At 36.6% G+C, this 22,033-nt stretch overlaps 1 protein-coding gene across 3 annotated transcripts; it reads right to left on the bottom strand.

Moving 5' to 3' along the window:
• Positions 1–110: 110 nt before the first annotated feature.
• eva1ab (eva-1 homolog A, regulator of programmed cell death b) lies at positions 111–15,588 on the bottom strand. Of its 3 annotated transcripts, XM_079458208.1 has the most exons (5): positions 15,271–15,588; positions 7,163–7,231; positions 4,349–4,389; positions 3,079–3,210; positions 345–1,889 (listed from the first exon to the last, which is right to left on the bottom strand). In XM_079458208.1, exons 4-5 carry the CDS (start codon positions 3,164–3,166, stop codon positions 1,519–1,521), a joined length of 459 nt encoding a protein of 152 aa, XP_079314334.1. In that variant the 5' UTR covers positions 3,167–3,210; positions 4,349–4,389; positions 7,163–7,231; positions 15,271–15,588; the 3' UTR covers positions 345–1,518. The 3 variants fall into 3 exon arrangements, with proteins under 3 accessions (XP_079314332.1, XP_079314334.1, XP_079314333.1); XM_079458206.1 differs by lacking the exon at positions 7,163–7,231 and having other exon boundaries at positions 111–1,889; positions 15,271–15,587; XM_079458207.1 differs by lacking the exons at positions 7,163–7,231; positions 15,271–15,588 and having other exon boundaries at positions 4,349–4,589.
• Between the last annotated feature and the right edge of the window lie 6,445 nt (positions 15,589–22,033).

The following is a 22,033-nucleotide window of genomic DNA, read 5'->3' on the forward strand; positions in this document are numbered from 1 at the left end:
TTAGTTTTGTATTTTGTAAAATTTTTCAATCGTTCGTTTTGTGTGCTATGAATTAACAAAAAAAGATCCTCAGTTTAGATCTATATTTACATTTAGTAAAACTTTTGAATGAGATTGGCACCATTTATTTGACATTTTATGGATTTCACATTCATTCAAAGGAATTTCAATGAATGCATATTTGTACATTTTTGTTGGTATTGGTGACCCCTAGAAATAAAAACCACAACCTATTGCTAGCTAAATGTTACACCGAATGGCATACAGTAATTATACATTAATCTCTATACAGGTGCCAGTCATACTTGCAAGAGGGACCCATATGTTCACACCTGATGCAAATTGGTGGAAACAACTTTTATTTTTTATTATATAAATAAACGTGTAGATCATCAGTACTTTTTATTTTTAATATAAGTACATAAAAAAATCAAGTACTTTTTTAATTTAAAAACAAAATTAAAAACATGAGTAATTAACCTTTTACTAAAGTCAGAGGTGTTCTGGCAGAGCAAGGGGGGCCTACTGATCTATGTGGTTTTAATGATGTGGCTGATAGGATCATTAAAACACATTCAAACTATTATCATTTTCAGTGGATAAATAACAGATGTCAGTTTTACAATACGATAAACACATCTGCCAAAGCTAGAAATGTGGAAAAAATGTGGAATGACCATGCACAACATAAGTTAAAAACCTGGGAGATTTTGTGCTTTAGGCAAGACTATTTAAGAATGTAGTATGAGTATTGTTAAAGCTTTGGTTTTATTTCCTTATAGCAAGAGTGGACCCACCAACAAACATCAGGCCATTTTTTTCTTATACAACACAAATACATTCCAATGTTATGATAAAGGTAGCCAGATCCAAGTTTAGGTTCATGTATTTATATCCAGAGAATAGTTTTGTATAACTTATGATATAACATCAATTAGAGGGTGGATGTATTCTTGTTGACACTAAATAAAGGTGGAATGTGCCTTTCCTGTGCCATTGTTGGACAATCGATTGCCTAATTGAGGTTTTCCTGGATTTTCCTATAGATGATTAGCACCACATGAAAAAATAATATAAACTATACATATATGTTATAAATAGAGGTGACTGTTTTCTTTCCTCAAAGAAGACGGTTTTGAATTGTTCCAAAAAAGGCACAAACCATAATTTTGGTTGGTTAGTTTTCAAATTATGAAAAGAAAATGTAATGACCCAGTGCACCAAAACTAAGCTTTTGTGTTATAAGAGGTTGCAATATTTCACATTTAGCTTAAACAACAACCAAAAGATAAGACTAAAAGATAAGACTTTAAAGTTAGGCGCTTTGTCAAATGCACTTAAATGCACACAGTATCCAAAATTGTCTTCCAATAAAAAATAAAGTATTTCAAGTCAAGCCTAACGAAAGCTTAAGCATATATATATATATATTTCTGTTACTTGTATTATTTCATGATGAATCTTCATTGAAAAACTGCACCAATGTTACCGCCAGAATACGTCCCCAGACAAGAGGCTTCAATAGTAGCGGTTCAGACTGCGCGTGCCGGGCATATCCGGTTGTCCGTTCATCCAGATCTCGCGTATGATTCTCTCTCGTTCCTCCAATCGTTGCGCTCGCTCCAGCTCTTCGGCTGACGTAAACACGTTACCCAGCGTCCGTTCGAAACGCCGGTGTCGCCGTGCTGACAGATCGGAGTTATTGTCCCAGTCCGAGTCGCTGTCGCTTGTATCGCTGGTGCTCTCGGCGGGTTTTCCCGTTTTATCGGACGCTCGTTGTGTTCTGCAGTCAGTTCTACAGGAAATCTGCACCACTAACGCTATAAGAGTGAGAACCAGTCCCAAACACACCCCGCACACAAAGTACAGTGCCGCCCGTTCAGGGTGATCTGTAGAAAAACAGAGAGTTAGTATTCAATTCTTTCTTTAAGTAACTTAAGGGAACCGCTGTCACGTGATGTGATGATGTTACCAAAGATAGGCTATTTAAAGTTAGATGTGCTGTCTTTTTGCCGAACGTCTTATGCACCGGAAGTTCCTCTCATCGCATCTGCTTCAGCTCTGTTGTATGCGCGCGGTACATGTAGGCTAGAGCTGTTTTCACTCAAAATGCTTTTAGGAAAATACACTAAACACGAACCCAGTAAGTATATATATATATATATATATATATATATATATATATATATATATATATATATATATATATATATATATATATATATATACATACACACAAAGTGCATTTTCAAAAACATAACTCCGTTATTAAACATGTTCGGGAATCATGTTTTTTGTATCGTGGATTCATCAAACAAACTGCATAGGTTATGTTGTTAAGATTAAGTAATAATAGCTTAAAAATACAGCTAACTCACACAATAGACCACACAAAAAAATATGATAACATTTTATAAAAAATAAGCTTGCATATAAACGCTTCATATGGAAATTGATATAATAGACTATTTCTTCTTCTCATTAACATTTTAATACAACTAGCTAGGTACCTCACAAATCTATATTTCGGTGTTAATTCAAAATGCTGTTTACGCTTTCTCCCAAAGGGCTGATGTCACAGTTTTTCTGTTTGGTGATGTGATGTTCGACAAGCAGGCCTACACTTTCTGGCACTGATATGCGTTTTTGCTGCATTGTAAGTTTCCTGTGCACTTTATGACTTTGTTTTATGCAGGACCACTTATTGACATTATTGACACTTTTCAAGTTTTAAGACATCGATTTTTCTACGCAAGGAGCCTTTACATACATATAGAATAAAATGGGATCATTTTCATTTTTGGGTGCACTATTGCTTTTAAGGCGAGAATTTACTATTGAGATAATACATTATATGGTTTATACGTTTCTTTAAAAAGTAGTTGGCTACCAGGCTAGTAAAATTGTACTCCATAGAGGGGTGGTAGGGTATGATTTCGGTAGCAGGTAGTGGGGTAGTAGAAAAGGGAATATAATTTTAGAGGGACTAGAAGAATATTTTGAAAATATGGTAGTACAAGAGTGGTTAGTATAGCCAAAAAGTTGAGTAGTAGTAGTAGGTATCAAACATGTTATTACCTGCTATAAAGGAGTAAGCAGCCAGTGCATTGCTCACTAAAGCCATCTCCTCAGTTGTGGCTTGCCTTTCGAGGAAAGGTGTACCCATTTCATCTATATGTGCTCTATAGGTCACTTATTACTGCCTTAGTACTAAAAGAAAGTGAAAGAGACAATAAGATACAAATCAAAACCGGTCTGAACTCACCTTTATTTTTTTAATCACTATAGAGAGATGTGTAGAACCATTGCTTATAAAGACTGGGATTTCTCCCAACATGAACTGTGTAGCATCGACAGTGCAGAGAAAAGTATTTTCACAGACACAATCAAACAGTCTGGAAATTTTAGAAGAAGCAGAATGATAATACCTTACAACCACAGACAGGGTAACAATCTAAAGTTAAATTTCTCTTCGTTAAACTGTCACACAAGATCAACAAAGAACAGAAATGTACCTCCACTGTATACATTATATTCACTAACAAGATCGATGACAGAAGTTGAGACAATCATAACAGAAATTATAATCTTTCATACAGAATTATGTAGAGATTACTATAATTCCCCTGACAATCTCTCAATACCCACATATACCACATTTAGTCATATGTGAATTTATACCCATACATTTACTGCTAAAATGCCATGATTTATTGGCATGTGTTTCATTTTCATCCCAAGAGGAAGAAATAGAAAAATAACAAAATAAAGGCGGTCAACACAAAGTCATTGTTCTTTGTGGTTGAACAGAAGTAGTAGTTTAGGCTGAAGGTAGAAACGGGACCCAGATCCAGTGGTTCACGTGGGTGTAATGGAATGCAGAGTCTCTGGTCCTGTCTCACAAAGACAGGCTGCTCTTTGAGTCTAAGTAACCTGAAAAACAGTTACCTAGCACTCCAAAGCTCATTCAACTGTCATGTATGTTTTAGATTAAAGCTTTTCATTCTGCTTCAATACTGCCTTTTAATTATGTTTCTCCCCTGGGCTCTTTCCCATAATTTCAATGTTTAAACAGTATATTCAGGTAAATAGTACCCCACAGCAATCTCATAAACAATCTAGTAAGTGGTAATGTCTGTACTCCCTCACAAAAAATATAGCACATAAATTACTGCAAATGAGAACTATAGTGCTTAGGTCTGAGATGAATTATATGATTTGTTGGTAAACAAAACTTTACAATTATATTCGAACTTTATAGTTTTTCGGATTTCTGATTGTGGTTCAGTGGTTCAATTAACCCATAAAACATGAGAAAGCTCTATTTTAGGTCAAAGGTTTTTCTTACCTGAATGTTGTATCCATTGCATTCCATTTAAGAAAGCAGATCTTGAGAAAAGAAAAAAGGAGAAGAAAAAGAAAACGCATTACAATCTTCCCAAGAAAAAAATAACTACTGTAGATTATGAGTCATAATGATGTATATAACGGAGCTGCCCCCTCAGAGCAATGATAAGACCATCAGTAGCAAAATATCCTTTCCCCATCTGTATTAATGTCAGAGATTATACATCACACAGTATCACTATGAGTGCTTTTTCAGTAGACGCACTCCTCCAGCCAACCACAGCGATTTGTTACGACCAAAACCTCCCTTACCAGACGCAAAAACCAAAAACAATAACGTGTGTTGAAACTGGTTGGATGTCAGGGAGAGGCAGATCACTAAAAACCACAGCGACTAAAGAGAAGCTTTTAAGGTTTCTGAAATACACAACATCAAACTTTGTTGTCTTATCTGCACTTTACTATTTTTAAATTGGTAAATATTGTTGTGGTTTATATTTTGAAGCTGAACATGTTTTTTAAAACTGGGCTTTTCCCAGACTGTTCCCTCCTTTCCCACGAAATCTCATGCGTCATGTACGGTCAATGTTATTGAAAAGATCTACACTCTTTTTTTATATCATTACAAAGTTAAAAGCAGATTGTAAATGAATCATAAACGCCAAAAGGGTTGATTACATCAATCAACTCTAATCAAGGTGAATTAAGCATTAAAGGTTTATTACTTTACACTGACAACGCCTTATAAAGACACTGTGACCGCAGATAAAACAATTAGAATCCAAGCCACATTGCTATTTATTGTAATGACTAAAGGTGTTAATAAGGCGTTTATTGTTTTTGTGTTTGCATTGACAAGCAAGATAAAGAAACACAAACAGTGAGGTTAGAGAAGTTCTAACTGCAAAATGATAAATACGATCTTGACTTGTTTTCATACTTTAACTAACTTCTTATTTTCCCATATTTTCACCACATTTTTGGTTTTACAGAGCCACGCTCCAAACAGATCTGCCATTCTGTACCGCAATCAAGAGAGGAAAGCAGCAGTTCATTGTGGCAGGGCTTTATTGAAGCCAGCAGTCTGTAGTATTTCAGGGACCTGACCAACGGAGACTGGCTTTAATCAGACACCAAGCCAAACTAAGCCCGAATCTGAGCTTCAAAGCTGGCATAAGCCGATACTCTTTCATTTGTCTTCATAAATAGAAGTCAAGCAAACAAGTAACTCTGAAATTATTTCTTCCCCTGTTGGAGAAGTTAAGCAGGATCTTTTGTGTATTGCTCGGGGCCACAAATCCAAAACAAATTATATGTTTGTTTTAAAAGTATCGCTCTAGTTCTAGTAGGAATTTGAGCACCTGTTTCCCAACTATAACATGATATTTGTGTTAAGACAATAATGGGTGGACAACTGTTGCCATTAATATTAGTAGTCAGGGTTAAATCAGTTAATGTCAACGGGACATCCCACAAGGACGCCAGCAGCAGAAACGCATTGTTGACCAACTGGGTCGCTTTTAGCTGGCCAGGCATTTTCCTGTGCCATGGGCGTCAGTTTCTCAAGAACAAACAGACAGGACGATGGATAAACAGGTGCCTTGTGCAAGTGGTTAAGAACTTAATTTCCTCAAGGTGTGAGTAAATGTTATTGAGGTGTGAGGAAAAGCATGACGTTATGAAAAGTAATAGGGTGTGTCTATTTTTAACCTTACAGATTTTGTTAGTACAAGAAAGTCATTTATAACTTCAATTTTACACACTGTAGTGTGACAAAATTCAGTTTACACATTAATGCTCTCCTGCTGAATTTAAACTGGTTTTAGTTATACTACAGTATGTAGCACTTAAGTTAATGATTATTTTTAGTAGCCTAATAATCTTCAAGTTTTGCACTTTGCAGAAGATCCCTTCGGTCTTGCCGATCCTAGACGTATGGGGGCCCTAAGCAAACCTTTGTGGGGGCCCTAGTCGTAGTTACATTTAGATAAGCATAAGTGTAAACTGTAAGAAGTAAAAATAATAAATTAATTTACACACTTCAATGAATAAAAACGGAAAGACAAAAATCATTAAACTGACAGCTAGAACACCTAAGTTTGAAAATGCATCAAAGCGCATGTCATCACCTGCTGCGCACTACACAATGTCCAAGACTGAGTATGTCAAAGTAATTTAATTAATCGAGTATTAGAAAGGAAATTTCCAAATGATTCCTGTAAAGTTGAATCCGTTAGTTATAAAAAAATAGCGTAGGACAACAGAGTTTTGGATTCAGTACTCAAGGGGGCCCTACACAACCTGTGTATTCTGCGTATGGGGAGGATCGGCTCTGTCAATACAAGGCTCGGTTTGTGGAAAGTAAATTGTAGATCATTGTTTACGTTACATAGAATGAGGTGTCATTTGTGTTATAAGAACGTTTAGCTCAGAATGTTTATGTACAGAACTAGTCTCAAACCCTCAGAATGTTTTGTGAGATAATGCAGCCATGTTTGCGAGAGACAAAAAGTTGTGCGAGATAACGCAAATGTCTTTGAGAGAGAACACAATGTTTCTCAGGTTATGCAAAAGTTTTGCGAGATAACGCAAAAGCTTTAAAAATATTTAGCTCTTCCATATTTTTACCACCCCATCACCCTAATGGGATTCCGTAGGAATCATAATAAACAGAAACAGGCCATTTAAACTTGTGCCCATCTTGTGAAAAAACATTACATTCTTATTTTGTCACAGGTTTGGAAAACAAACCGAGTTACAAGCGCAAGATCGCTTAAATCCCTTAATATCGGAGAGGGCTTTAAACGGTCCTTACCTCATTAGGTTGCCTTTAAAAATATCTTCTCACAAGAGTCTCTGTTTACTGTGAACTCAAGAGATCCATCTGAGAAATAAAACCACAACGGGGTAGTCAGACTTAATTATTGCTTTTTTATTGATAGAGATTCATCTATTTTTAGAGGAAATGTTTAAAATAGAGGACTATACAGAGTTTCCCAACAGCTGTTTCTGATCGCAAGGAATGACAAAAGCTTTGGTTGAATAATATTTAGAGAAGCAAAGATAATGACAAAAAAAACCACAGATATTACAAAGAGTGCAAATAATAATTATAATTCAGCAGGTCAGGTCACTTTTAACCCTGTAAAACAAATCTCTATGATCCACATAGTCTCACACAAATTTGTTACATTCTCATTAAATGTAATCTGTTGATTTGTGTCTATAGACACAAAGTTTCCCTTTCTTTTAGTCTAACGTATTTTAATCCGCGGTATCTTTCATATATATCAACGCAATCTGATATGAGTTCGTACCTATTTTACGAGGTGGCTAATTTGAGTAAATTTCTGCAATTTCATTCGTTTTATTATGGTTTTGACTTTGCCATATGCTGTAGGTTTAGGGGCGGGGTGAGGGTGGCCCTTTATCGTTGGTTTTCCACCTGGTAAAACTTGTGCGTTTTAGTCAAGTTTGCCTTTGCGGAAGTGAATTTAGTGTTTGGGGTGGGGTAATCTTTGGTTAGCCACCTCCGAGAATATGTACGACTTCCTTCTATATCAGGTTATAAATATATACAGTAAATGTTTATACACACGTGGTCTTTGTATTGAAAGGCGTGCTGAGTGACACGAAAAATTGGGAAATTCGTGTTTATGAACATGAATCAATAGATCCAAGATTTCGTACCTATGCCACAAACTGCCGTGAGACTTGTTTGAAATTATACATCTAGTCTTTCTTGAAATCCGATAAAAAATGTTGATGACTCATCTTGCACTACATAGTTTTTGGCTAATCAGATGCTCTCTTGAATGAGAATGCCCCTCGCCCTAACCATCTGCAACCCACTTGCAAATCATGGTTCATGGCTGTGATGTAGCTATAGCCTATGTGTTAATTTGAAAGGTATCCGCTCTTCAATGTGTCCCACTCTAACTTCCAGTTAAAAAAGTAAAAATGAGCATAATATGTATATACAGAGCAAATGAGTGAGTGATAATTTTATCAGTCAAAAAGCTGAATTCTCACCAATGACTGTTTTTGGTTTTGTGCAATTTTTGTCTCATCCAGGGCTGCTTTAAACCACATAACCAACTTAACAATCTCCTCCCACCTCATAAAGAAAAATTAGGAAAGCTAGTATGTGACTTCTCAAGATGTTTGATGTCTGTTAACATAACCATACACACACATATTACTCTGCTCTGTATAATCTACAGATTTAACTGTCATTTGCAAAAAAAACTACCTTTAAAGAAAGTCAAAGAACTTTTGTTCAGTTTTTCCAGACTGAAAACTTTAGTTATGTCAGCTAACAGTGGCATATAGTTTGAGTTGAAGTTACCAGTTGTGAACTAATAGCAACAATACTAGCAAGTCATTGAAACATGCTAACTTACCCCTGACACAGAACTAAAAACATATTTACCAAAATATTTCATATTAGGGCCTCAAGTCCTTTATGGTCATGATTTGTTTGACTCTCATTGGCCTGTGCCACACCGCCTCACCCTCATTATAATCACAAAACATGACTTGGGGTAGATTCATTTGCCAACCTTAATGCTATCCTTTTTTCTCCTTTTCCTTTCTCTCTCACTTTTTTCTCTTCTAATATTAGGTTGCAGAATGCAGGGCCAGCCTCGGCTCTCTCCAACTCAGCCTCGGTTAGCTCAGTGAAGCAGAACAATGGAACTGGATGATCTGAATGTACTTTAGTAACTCTTTGTAACCCCACACAGATGGTAACTCATTTCTATGTTGTTTTGACAAGAAGACACACGGACGCACTGTTACTGTTACTTTAAAATAACTTTTTAGAGCGGTTTTGTAAAGCCACATCTAACCCTTTATTTTCATGGTGAGAAGTATATTGGTATGAAAATCAAAGCAATGTTGAAGGATGTTGCCATTTCTCACCGTTTTTGCAACGTTTGCCCTGACCCGCTTAAAATCACAACCAGCATGTAAGAAAAGAAACCCAGATGCTTAGGATGGTGCTGAAAATCAAAACAAAAATAATGTATATTAATTTAAGGCAGGCGTCGTGAACTTTTCGTCTTTTATTAGAGTATTGCCATTTCTCTGCACTTAAATTGAAGGCTATGCTTGAGGTATGTCCCCATGGGATGTGAAAGTCTGTGTTCTACAGTATGTTTGCATGAGCCTGTGTACCTTGGCTGCAGTTGACTGGCAAAGAGTTCCCAGTAGAATCTTCTGCTGTGAATGTTTCTCTAAAATTAGGGTTTGTGGGTAGTTTTTCATGGAATGGGTGACCCACATATGTACATAAAGTAACTCGGGCAGAAATCTTTAACAAGGGGCTATTGTATATGACGACAACCTATCATCTTCATTTTGACAGAATCATCTCCGCTTGAATTTCCCTTCAATTGGAAGTAATTTACTACACGATTTCAACGGAAAGAACATTAAGTATGTGTATGTAGTGTCTCACGAGCCTGTGACAACCTCATAAATGTATGTATAGAAATAGCTCAACTAAGTTAAATAGATGAGGGGTGCTTTGCTGAGTGAAAAGCCATTGCTACAATGTCAGGGTGTTGATGTGGATGCCATGGTGTTGTTAGATGCGGCCTAGTCTTTTTAAACCCTTTTGCAGTAAAACCAACAGAAACCGTGATGCTTGTGTCTACCAAATACAATATATTCCCATTGAAATATGAATGCAATAGCAAGGTTCATATAAGTCCACTGTCCTTCACGAAGCCTTTGTTTCTGAGAACACAGCGTAGCTTTACACGTAAGCAAGCCAGGGGCCAGAATGTGCCCTTACTGACAGATCACACAAATACAGATTGATTTACATGCACACAGACACACAGAAAGAAAAACCCTACGGGATAAACAGGCTAACATACTGACCGTCATCTAGCCATTGTAGTACACATGGTACACAGTTTCCTCTTTGAACATCTGATCTGACTGAGAGGCATGTTTATTAAGTGTTTACCAAACCTCAGTTTTATTTCATTTAACTTACGTAAGTCATAAATTGAAAGATGTTTTGACTGTAACATTGGAACTTGAGTTGATAATGCTAACTTCATATTGATTTACCTAGAATAAATTTGGCCAAAGGGCTGACACTTAAAGTAAATTTATGTGGCCTGGAACATGCAACCCATCAATGAAACAATAGGTTTTAGTTGGCGTGTCCGATTTCTCTTAGCCGTTGTTGATGTTCAAATCACCAAAACAAACCCCTACCCCCATCTTTTGCTTTCGTCAGCGCTCGACTAATGTCCGTACTACGCACTGTGCACCTTAATGCTGATTGGCTACAAGGTTGTTTTGGTACTCGGCCCGACTTTGTCTAAACAAGCGTAATTCAGAAATCGGACACCCCGCCTTTAAGTCCGCCTTTCTTGTCACAGAATTCCACCTTTAAAATGTATGTATAGCAGTCTGTAAATACATGAATCACAGATTAATAGAAAATTGTGCGACACGGCACGATTGCAAACGGAATTTTCTGCATGGTTGTCTAACTGTGGTGAATCAGGCTAACTGAATGCGTGCAGAGACATAGCTCACACAGTGTCTACACCGGACGCGACCGACAACACCGGACGCTTGTTGTAACGCGATTGTTGCGTCGCATCGCAACAGTGTGGACAAAATTTAAAGGGTTCTAATGCGCTCTATTGTCTTTTGTTGCGTCGCATCGCGCTAAATACGGTGTAGACACGGTGTCAGTCTCTTGTGCTACCAAGGCAGCACATGACGGGTTTGTGTTAGAAACGATTCAGCACTTCAATTGAAATGGTTATGGCCTACTGTCGGCAACTATACACCTGGCTAGTTCAGTGGTAGTCGTTTTTACTGCTTAATCACTGGCCAAAAATTCAGTGTTATTAACATCAGAAAAATGACCTGCATTCTTATTTTAGGCAAAAAAGCTGCTTTTGTACATAGTAAGTGTAATATACTAAGTATATCTTTGCATTCTCAAAAGAGGGACATATTTATACAATTACTTGAATAGGAACATTGCAGTTTTGTGGCAGGTTTTTTTTAAATGACGTAAACCCCAAAACAGAGGACACAACGGTCCATTGTTTGAGTTTGTTAGTTGCAATTTGTTTTTAACCATGGCCACTTGTTCTCTTATTTTTAATCGCTTAGCTCTGCAGCCCTTGGCAATGCTAGTATATTCTGAAAGCTTGCCAGACTGCTCGTAGTGCCACACAAAACACATTTCATACAATATATAGGTAAATCCTTGTAATTCTGAGCAAAAAGAGTTTAATTTGTACTGGGAAAAATAAATTACCACATGCCTCCTGCCAAGTTCCTAAGCACCTCTGATGTTAATTCATACTGACTGAGGCCTTTTTCTACTTTGTGGTACGACATTGCTTAGTGACTGTAGCCTACAAGTCAACAGGAAAGATATGAAAATTGAGTTTGGCAAACTGCAATAGAGGAAACTGAGCATAATAAACAACTGTAGAAATGTACAGAGCTTCTTAAAAGATGTAGTTGAATATAATAATTCAATATATAATACAATAATTCACCCAAAAAATCAAATGTATGCCATAATTTACTGACCCTCATGCCATCCTATTTGTGCATGCCTTTCTTTAGCTGAACACAATTTAAGTAATAATAAATATTACCCTAGCTGTTCCTAGCTTTGTAGTGAGCACATTTTTGTCCATCATAAAAGTGATCCACCTTAGGTTGTTAATAGATGTCTTCTGAAGTGAAATGATGCGTTTGTGATTAAAAAAGATTCATGTTTTGAGCGTATTTAACCAAATAGGTTGTATTAGACTTTATCTGAACGGCAAATCTCATTGGTTCTCTTGTGTCTCAGAATCAATGGCATCGGCACTGAGATTATTTGACTCACATGCTGTGGCCGGCATTACAAAGTTTCCTCATTTTATTACTCCAATTGTGTTCGGCTAAAGAAGAGAAAAATGATGACATCAATTTTATTTTTGAGTAAACTGTTTAATGAATAAATAAAGATCAGATTTGTAAGGCAGAGGTTGGGATGATGCAATGAATCACTTCAATATCACTTCCGCGTTTTTTCCCCAGTCCGCTCAGTCACATCCGGCGCATAGGGAACAATGACATTTTTACTCAAGATGCACACAAGATTACGTTCAACGACGTGAGTCAAAGGATAATCCAAACACTACATCACACACTGACAACCAAAAAGGGGAAAGGTTTCGGACTATCCGTTTCTAGTTACATCCACAAATATGATTAAAAACTAAGTCAACTTTTGGTTTTGTCTCAAGATGCACACAGTAATGTTTTTTGTAAAGTGTGTTTTTAAATATCCTAGTTTAACTAATTCCTAGTCCTGGTTTAAAATAATCCCTGTCGAGGAAACCACCCCATTGAGTTATTATCACGACCCGTAGTTTCCCTGTGACACAGAAGTCTTTCTTTTAAATGTCCATTCAGAATAAACTCTGCAGTATAAATGGTGGCCACCTAACTTACATTGTCAACTCCCTCAGACCTGAGTGAATCTTGTGTGTCCCATGCTAGTCCTGAGGCTGTTCCTAAACAATGCTCCTCAGTGTGTGTTCAGGGCCACTGGGCCACCATTACTGCCTTCCAAGCTCTGAGAGCAGGCACCGGTACAGGAGCTGACACAAAGCAGCTGTCTGAAAGCACTAGTGGCAGGAAGTTCTGCCAACATCTGGTCCTTCTATTAGGGACCCTCGAGAAAGCGACAGCAGGACAGAAAAAAAGAGAAAAGAGTGTTTAGTAATGAGGTCAGTGGCCACACGGACTCCACACTTTCACAATTGACTAGTTAGTTGTGTGGTTCAATGATGGTCTAGACATTGAGATCTTTGTGTATTTGACGGTGGTGGTTGTATGCTTTAAAACAGAAAAAGGAAGGCACAGAGAAGCTCCTGTTATCAGCGGAAACAGCTGATGCATTTAGATTTGAGAATAATGCTGAACAATCTGAGGTATCTCTGCCGGAATGTGTGTACTGTATATATGGCCTTGTGCTGTAATGTTAAGCTGTTTTTGGCTTACAAGAAAAACCTTAGAAGCACAGTTCACCCCAAAATACAAATTATGTCATCATTTACTCACGCTTATGTTATTTTAACCTTATGTGACTTACTTTCTTCTAGGAAACACAAAAAGGGATTGAAGTATATCTATGCCAATTGTTATGTAGACTACATATAGAGGAAAATAACCTATGTTTTTGGGGCAGCAAAGCTAAGATTGCAGATTATTGTGGGCACATTACTCTTTAAATGACTGTCTACAAATAACTGAACAGCACTGAGGTTTTGATGCCGCCATCAGTGGGTGCCTGGTTATGTTTGATGGATGACGTTGACCCTGGACAGCCCTCCTGAGCAGGGAAAGACATCAATCTAATCTGAAGTGTTAAAGGAAATCCCGCTAGCATGCTGTTGTTCAAACAGAGCTCAGCACCCCTGAGAGTCATTCAACAGCTTTCATTAAACACAGAGAGCAAAGGTGTTCCCTTTCAACTTGAACAATGCTCTATGATGGAGTCAATTTAGGCTGTTGACCTGAGACCTGTATTTCAGACTGATTCATACCGGTGTATATGAGGTAGGACTAAGAGAAACTGGTCCCACATTAGCAGGGCAGCATATATAAGGATATTACATTTCAGAACAACTGCATTCTAAATTCATTCAAAGATATCTTATAATGGGATGTATAATGTGTTCAAATTATATGCAATTCAAAATCATATGTCTATTAGGGATGTCACAATATAAGTTTTATTATTTTACTACAAAATTATTCTGGCTAAAAGAATTCACAAAATTAGATAGATTTTCACAATATCAACTGAAGTGTTTTTTGAATAATAATAATAATAAATGAATGAATAAGCATCAGTCAATTCATCCTTAATTATTTTTGGGGGTTTCTTGTCATTTAAAACCGGTAAATGGACAGACAATATTTATACAGTAAAGTCAATGGGTACTCCCATTATACGGATACCAACATTCTTCAAAATATCATCTTTTTTTGTAGTAAAAGAAAGCCATTCAGGTTTGAAATTTCAAGTAAATGATGACAGACATTTCATTTTTGTGGGAACTATTTATTTAAGGCAAAACTTTAAACTGGTGCTGGATTGTTTACAATATTAGTATATGTACGGTAATAATGCAATATCGATAATCATAGTTTTAAATATCACAGTTATTGACAATACCATTATATTCCTAATGTCTGCAATATAATAAAGTTCATTTATAATAAAAAAACTACTTAAAACCCTGTGAATACTTGAAAGACAAATAAGAGAAAAAAACTAACCCTGTCTCTTTCTCTCAACGGGTATTGTTCTAGCTTTTGTTGGTAACTTGGTTTTAGCACCTTTTGTATTATTACCCCTGTATGTCAAATCGCTTTATTGCTCCCTGAACTCTCTGTAAGTCGCTTTGGATAAAAGTGTCTGCCAAAGTACTAAATGTTATATAAATGTAATGGTTACCACCAAAAGGCAAAATTTTCCAAATCAATGGTCTGCAGTCAGAAAAATAGTGTGCTATGCAATTACATCTACATTAAATGATTCTGGAAAACCCTCAAACACTACCAGTCGTATCTACTGATATTATAATGCATGGCATAGCATACTAAAGAGTATATACTATATTGATGATTATAAACACTTGTCATGTGAAGTGCTTTTAAATACAAACATTAACATAGTTAAGTATAAAATAGCTTGGAGCAAATAGTTCTCCTATTCTCCATGTATTATGATCATCCAGAACTGATAATCCACATTCATATCAATGAAAACATCACATAGACACCAACACATTAAACATGTATGAGTAAAATACATGTTTTCTGAATATCTATATATTAATCCAGTGAAGACAATCATTAGAAACTTACCCAATGTATTGTGTCCTTTCTCGTGCTCATCTGGGTTAAAACCATAAAACCAGTTAGTTTGATCCTGTTAAGTCCAAAGAACTCAATAGAAGCACAGGAAAAATGCAAATGTATCTGTTCTCCTAAAGAGTTTGCATGAGAAAAGTACTCGAAAAAGTGGTTGAAGGTAAAAGGTAATCATAACGCTGTGTGCACTAACGCACTGGATCTTTTAACTTATGTCAGATGGACATTGTGCCCTGGAAGCTGGAAATGTGACACAGAGCAAGCAGGAGGCAGAAGTGATCGCATTCTGACAGACACAGCCGTCACAGAATGGAGCTCCCGAGAGCAGCGAGTATCAAAAAAAGAGGGTGGTCTAGTGAAAGAGAGAGAGGTAGAGGGAGAGAGTTTGAAAGAAAAAAAGGAGGGGGATGGTTAGCCGACAAGAGAACACGACATGACATGGGAATTTCATTCAGCCTGGACTTGGAATTTGCCTTTAAAATTTCGCTGAGATTTCTGTCCTGAGGCTCTATGAAATATTGTATTTGTTTATATGTGTGAGTTTGTGAACAGGAGTGAGTACCGATAAAAGTTCAATACAACAGCCTAAAATGTCTCCGGAAGGTAAAGTTTGTCCTGAGAAAAGGTTCAGCTTGTATTTTGAAGTCTAATGCAATTAAATGTATTTTGCAAAGTCAAAATACTTTGGAAGGGTCACTACATATATATATATATATATATATATATATATACACCCCAAATGAAGTGGTTTCTATGCTTTCAGACCCAGGTCTGACTAAATACACAATGAACATTCTCATGACCTCTTTGCACACTCATTAAGTTCAGTATCTGTTGCTTTTATAGACCATAAAGGCTTTACATAGTGTTTGACCTCTCTCTTAAAGCATCTCTGTTCTTCTAATCTGATAGGAAGACAGTCAGACAGGACATTTAGCATGGCACCACTATAACTGTCTGTCTACAACTGCGATTGAGACCTGAGCTTTTGATCTCTCACCCTGATCATCTATCAGATCCTTCATCGCTTTCCACGAAGTGATCAAAGTCAGCCGTAAGGTTATAAATTTAATGCAGAAAACAAAATTTTTTAATACGGATCCTTAAGTTTTAGGAAAGGTGAAAAACACCAATATAGGAAGCTATTCAGAGGTATCATTGAATTTAAAGGTCCAGTGTATTAAATTTAGCAGTATCTATTGCTACAAACCAACGGCTCACTCCACGCCATGCGATTTGAAACAGTTGCTTTGACACATGCAGTTTAGATAGACAGCTTCTAGCTGTGGGATGCGGCAAAATGCAATGCAAAAGCGGTCCCATATGGTGTAGACAGTCACGGGGTAAAGGCTGCTAATATCAGAATGTTGGCTTTCATTCATTAAATGATGCTGTTAAAGAAATATGTTGTTTCTAATTTGGAGATTAAATGTGTCATTATTAGAATGTAAATGTATATTTAAAAACATCAATGTTATGTGCGATTAATCGTGATTAATCACAGAATAAATGTGTGAATAATCAGATGTTTTTTAATCCATTGGCAGCACTAAACGCTTCTCTATGTAAAGTCGTTATACACCTCGCATTTTATTGCATTTCTGTCAATAGATTCTCAAAAAAATTGCACACACCTTTAAGCTGAAACTTATGAACAATGTCTTCATTCCTGAAATGTGATTAGGGTCAATGTTATAATGCCGTAATGGCTTTAAATGGGTCAGGATGCAGGATGCCTACCTTTTAGTTTGTATGCTTTATAAACAACCAACAAAGTGCTGAAGAAATATGAGAGCTTTGCTGCACAAAACCATATTACACACCTACACATCCTGGTGAAATGTCCACTAGATTGTTGTTAGAGTGGAGACAGCTGGATTTCACGGAAATTCGTAACTATCTACGAGGAAGCTAATTTTTATGAATCCATACATTGTGAATCATACAAAAACTTAAGATTATTAGAAAAAAGCAATACTGGAGCCCCTCCCCTGACCACACTCCTAAACCTAACCGTCAGTAGCGTGAAAGCAAATCGTACTATAACGTACAAATAAGAATAAGTACCTAGAATTCCTGTGACATTGTGTTGGCTGGCAACAAACAAACTAATGTCATAGACGGTTTCAAAGCAACAACATAAACAAACGTTACTACGAATGTGCGCTTTTGACTAAATTGACATTACACATCCACATATTTCTGAAAACAAACAAAAGAAATAGCAAGTAAATTACATTAGCTAGCACGTTAAAAGTATGTCTAGCTTGGTTAGAAGAACCATTACGTGGCTAAACTTTGGCCAAGTCCACACGTACACAGGTATTTTTATAAACAGAGTTTTATAAATTTCGTTTAAAAAAAACCTGCATCCACACGAAAATGCAAAAACAAACTAATGCCCTGTCAAAAGCATTCAAAACCAACAGGTGGCGATATAACCCTAACCATAAAGCCGTGTTGGCCAATCAGAAGCCTGGAATCTGACATCAAACAAAGCAGATAGCAAAATCCATTCCAAATCTCTGTCTACATGACAACACTGAACCTGTGTTTCTAAAAAATATGGTTTTAGTGACCGAGTACTGCGTTTGCGTGTAGACGAAAAAAACAGCGGTTTTGAAAATACCTGTGTTTGTGTGGACAGGGCCTTAAATGTGACAAAGTTACACAACCGATTCAACAAATTGATTATTTAATAAAATTAACATAAAAATTGAATTTAACAAATTGTTGATTTAATACAATTATTATACAATGAAATTTGATTATAAACTAATATAAATTAAATTAAATATAATTAGTTATGGCCACTAGGCAGACCGATCAACAAACACAAACCGGAAGTTAACTTCAGACCAGGTGCATGCATTTTAACTATGAGTTCCATGTTGTTCTGCTCATCTTATGCTATATTTTTTCTCTTTACACAGGCTAAATTGGATCAGATTAATTAGCCCGGCGTTATGGGGAAAACCCTCTTTTCCCAGGGAAGGGAATTAAGCATTTAATGACCGTGTTCATAGCTCTCCAACAGCACATGACCACACCAGTGAATGAAAACAGAAAGAAAAGCAGCAAGCAGGCAGATGAGAAGCACAGACTGGAAGAGATTGTGAAGCCACGTTATGTAGCAGATTGCTACCGAGGTCCAAACTCACTCATGGAGATGATTCGATTAGCGTGATTGTGCAAAAGCTTTACGTAACGAAAGAGACTTTACGTAAGAGCATCTCAGGAAAAAAAGAGAGCTGTTTTCATCCGGACCAGAGATGACGTCTTACACACTCAAAATGGAGCAAAAAGCACGAAATGACAATTTATAAAAATTTACTCTTGAATCTAATCAAACCGTTTAGAAATGGCTTAATGTCTATTTAAAACAGAAACCTTGTGGGTCTAACAATGTGTTTATTACAACATGGAGACTCACCAGCTTTATGGTTTTGATGTCTAATTTTAGTCATCTGGAACCAGCTCTTACAATAATGTTGCTTTTCTTTCTCAGTGACTGTAATTTTTTTTGCAAAAACCACAACTTAAAAAAAAAACATCCCATCCCCCTCGGTCCTGCTTGAACAACTGGCAAGTGTCTGATGAAGCAGCACAATTCAGATGTCCCTGTTCCCGTGTGCTGGACTTTACTGCCCTTCTGCCCAGAGTCAACAAACCCGCGCTGATGGGAACTGTCTGAATTTGACTCAGAACCACTGATGGGTCGGCACTCAAAAAAATATTACATATAAACACTGACTTGCCCTAACATTTAAAGGAACGGTTTAATAAAATGCTGTCTTCATTTACACACCCTCATGATCTGTATACATTTCTTTATTTTGATTAACACAAAAGAACAATGTACAGTAGGATGCAAACAGTTCTAGGGCACTTTTGACCACCGTGGTAGTCGACGGTGGCCAAGAACTGTATGGCTACGGGCATTCTTCCAAATATCTTTATCTGTGTTCATCAGAACAATACAGATTTGGAACAACTCGAATTCGACAGAATTTTTATTTTGGGTTGAACTGTCTCTTTAAGTCATACTGTTTCAGACCTACACCAATAATGCTGTCTTTTACTCAATACCCAAGTATAGGTATGAAAGTGTCAGGGATATAAAAGTCATTCATCAGTATTTGTAGTTCCACATAGCCTCACGTAAATAAAGGTCTTGGAGATTTCTGGTAATTCTTCTGAATGTTTTGTCTGTGTAAAATGTCACAAAAATAAAATGTTTTTTTCCACAAAGTTAGCAAACTTGTTGGATTAAGAGGATCAAATTTGCTGAGTGGCATGAGCTATTAAAAATATTTCATGACGTTCTATTATTCGAACCAGTTTAACCTACAGTTTGCGTTCTGTGACTAAGAAAATGTGGTTTACTACAGCACGATTTATTAAGATCTGGAATCCTGAGGTAAGTGATGTTAGCAACCACAAACAAATATTTTCAACTGTGCTAAAGGGACAGTTCACTCAAAACCCTGTCAATTCCTGTTGTAAATTTGTATAAATATCTAGGTTCTGATGAACACAGAAAAATATATTTTGGACTGATGCTTGTAACCATTGATACTTTGCCACCATTGACCACCATAGTAGGAAAAATGACAATGGTAGTCAAAAATGTCTCAAAACTGTTTGCTTTCCTACATTCTTAAAAATATCTTCTTTTGTGCTTAACAAAGAAATGTATAAACTGTGGCTAAAACTGTTTGGTTACATGCATATATATTTCTCTGTGTTCATCAGAACATAGAAATTGATACCGTTTTGGAACAACCTGAGTGTGAGTAAATGAAAATTATTTGAGTAAACCGTCCCTTTAATCCATAAATATATGCAATTATTTTTTACTGTGCTGGGTTACAGGGGCAAAAGGCTTATAAGAAGACCCATATAAAGCTGAAATCTGGCATTACCTTAAATGTTTAGTAAGGCATTGTATTAAAAGGAAATATAAAAGAGAAATGTGTACTGTGTTCAACAAATACTGCCAGCTGAATACTTGGAGATGGATGCTATTCTTGTCTCTAGACAGGCTGTCTAAACAATGCCCACCCAAGCATTTATATGCCCTAATTCCCACTTTACCTGCAGGCTATGTCTGTTCTCACATGAAATGTTGATGATGTTTTTTTCTATATTAGTTTAAACCTGAAAATACTTGCATTTGAACCCACTTCTATGGTGGTGTTAGTGCCATGTTCCACCTGTTAAGCTACAGGACAGACCACAAGATATCTTTCTAATAATGATTTATTATTTACATGCATTTAATTTCCAAAGTACAAATGCATTAAGGAAATATTTTATAAATGTTTAAAGGATAGTTCACACACAAATTATTTGATCATTTACTCATCCTCATGTTATTCCAAACCTCTATGACTTTCTTTCAAAAGAAGTTACTGAAAACAGCAAGGCCCTCCATTGACTTCAATGGTGTGTGCACAAAACCATTTGAGACATTTCTTAAAATGTCTTCTTTTGTGTTTCACAGATCAGTCATAATCAGGTTTTAAATGACATGAAGGTGAATAAATGATGACAGTGATTTGGTAATATTTATTTTTTCCCTTATATACAAATAGGAGTTACAATGAACATAATTTAAATACTTTTGGCAAAATATGCAAATTCAAATCAACCAAATAAGCAGACAAATGAATTACTATTCCGAACACGGCCACTCTGGTTCCACTAGACACGATTATTTCTCTGGTTATTTTAACCGTGCTTGACATTTGTTGTGCTGTTTTGCTTGCCTCCAGACAGTGTATGATAGTGTAGCTCTGACAGTACAGTCATAGTGCATTAGCCCTGAGTGCCCATAACTCTCTCATGCTCAACAGCCTTGCCAAAAGCACCCTATTACTCTTGTCCTTGTGTGGATGACCAAAATATGAACTCCTTGAACCTACAGCATATAAATATTTCCTATGTGTCTATGTCTGTATAATAAAACTTGATTCATTTTGACCAGATTTGTCTTGTTGCGCAATTTGTTGTGACAAACTTCTGCTCATCTTAAGAAAGGAAGCAAAAAGTTCTTACTGTGACAGAAATAAGGCTGAACAGATGGAGAAATGGCTAACTCATTTTTCGAAAAATCTTGGTAACCGCACAACGGCGGTAAACATTCATTCATTCTTATATTTCTACAAGGACACAAAACCAATGCAAGTCAATGGTTAACACCATTTTTTGGTTATCAACATTCTTCAGAATATTTGCTTTCATGTTTTCTGCAGAAGAAATAAAGTCATACATGTTTGATTTGACAAGAGGTTGAGGAAATGAAGACAGAATTGGCATCTTCGCATGAACTATCCCTTAAAGTTGAACTCGGGGTCTGTTTAAGTCATTAGTAAGGATTACCACACCCTCTCGACCATGACCAGAAAAAATTGTATTCCCATCAAATTCCACCCTTGGGATAACCTCTGTAGGTATTTTGTGTAACAAAACTAGTAAGATGAAGGATATATGAATCAAATGCGGCACAACTATAGATAATGTCCAATGTGTTTGCCGGAGGATTGTTTTCTGAGATTAAAATCTATCTTGCTTTTACATTGGTTTTTAAAAATGAACGACTAATTCAATTGGGATTGCTTGTCAAATCATTGTCTTTGATCAAAATCTGTTTCATTCAGTTTTTAGATTGTCGTGTACATTTACCATCCACAGTTGGCAAGTAACATACCACTGCAAATCCCGGAACAGAGCTTTTGAACTGGCTTGACTTGGC

The sequence above is a fragment of the Barbatula barbatula genome (assembly GCF_947034865.1).
Source record: "Barbatula barbatula genome assembly, chromosome: 6".
Lineage (NCBI taxonomy): Eukaryota > Metazoa > Chordata > Actinopteri > Cypriniformes > Nemacheilidae > Barbatula > Barbatula barbatula.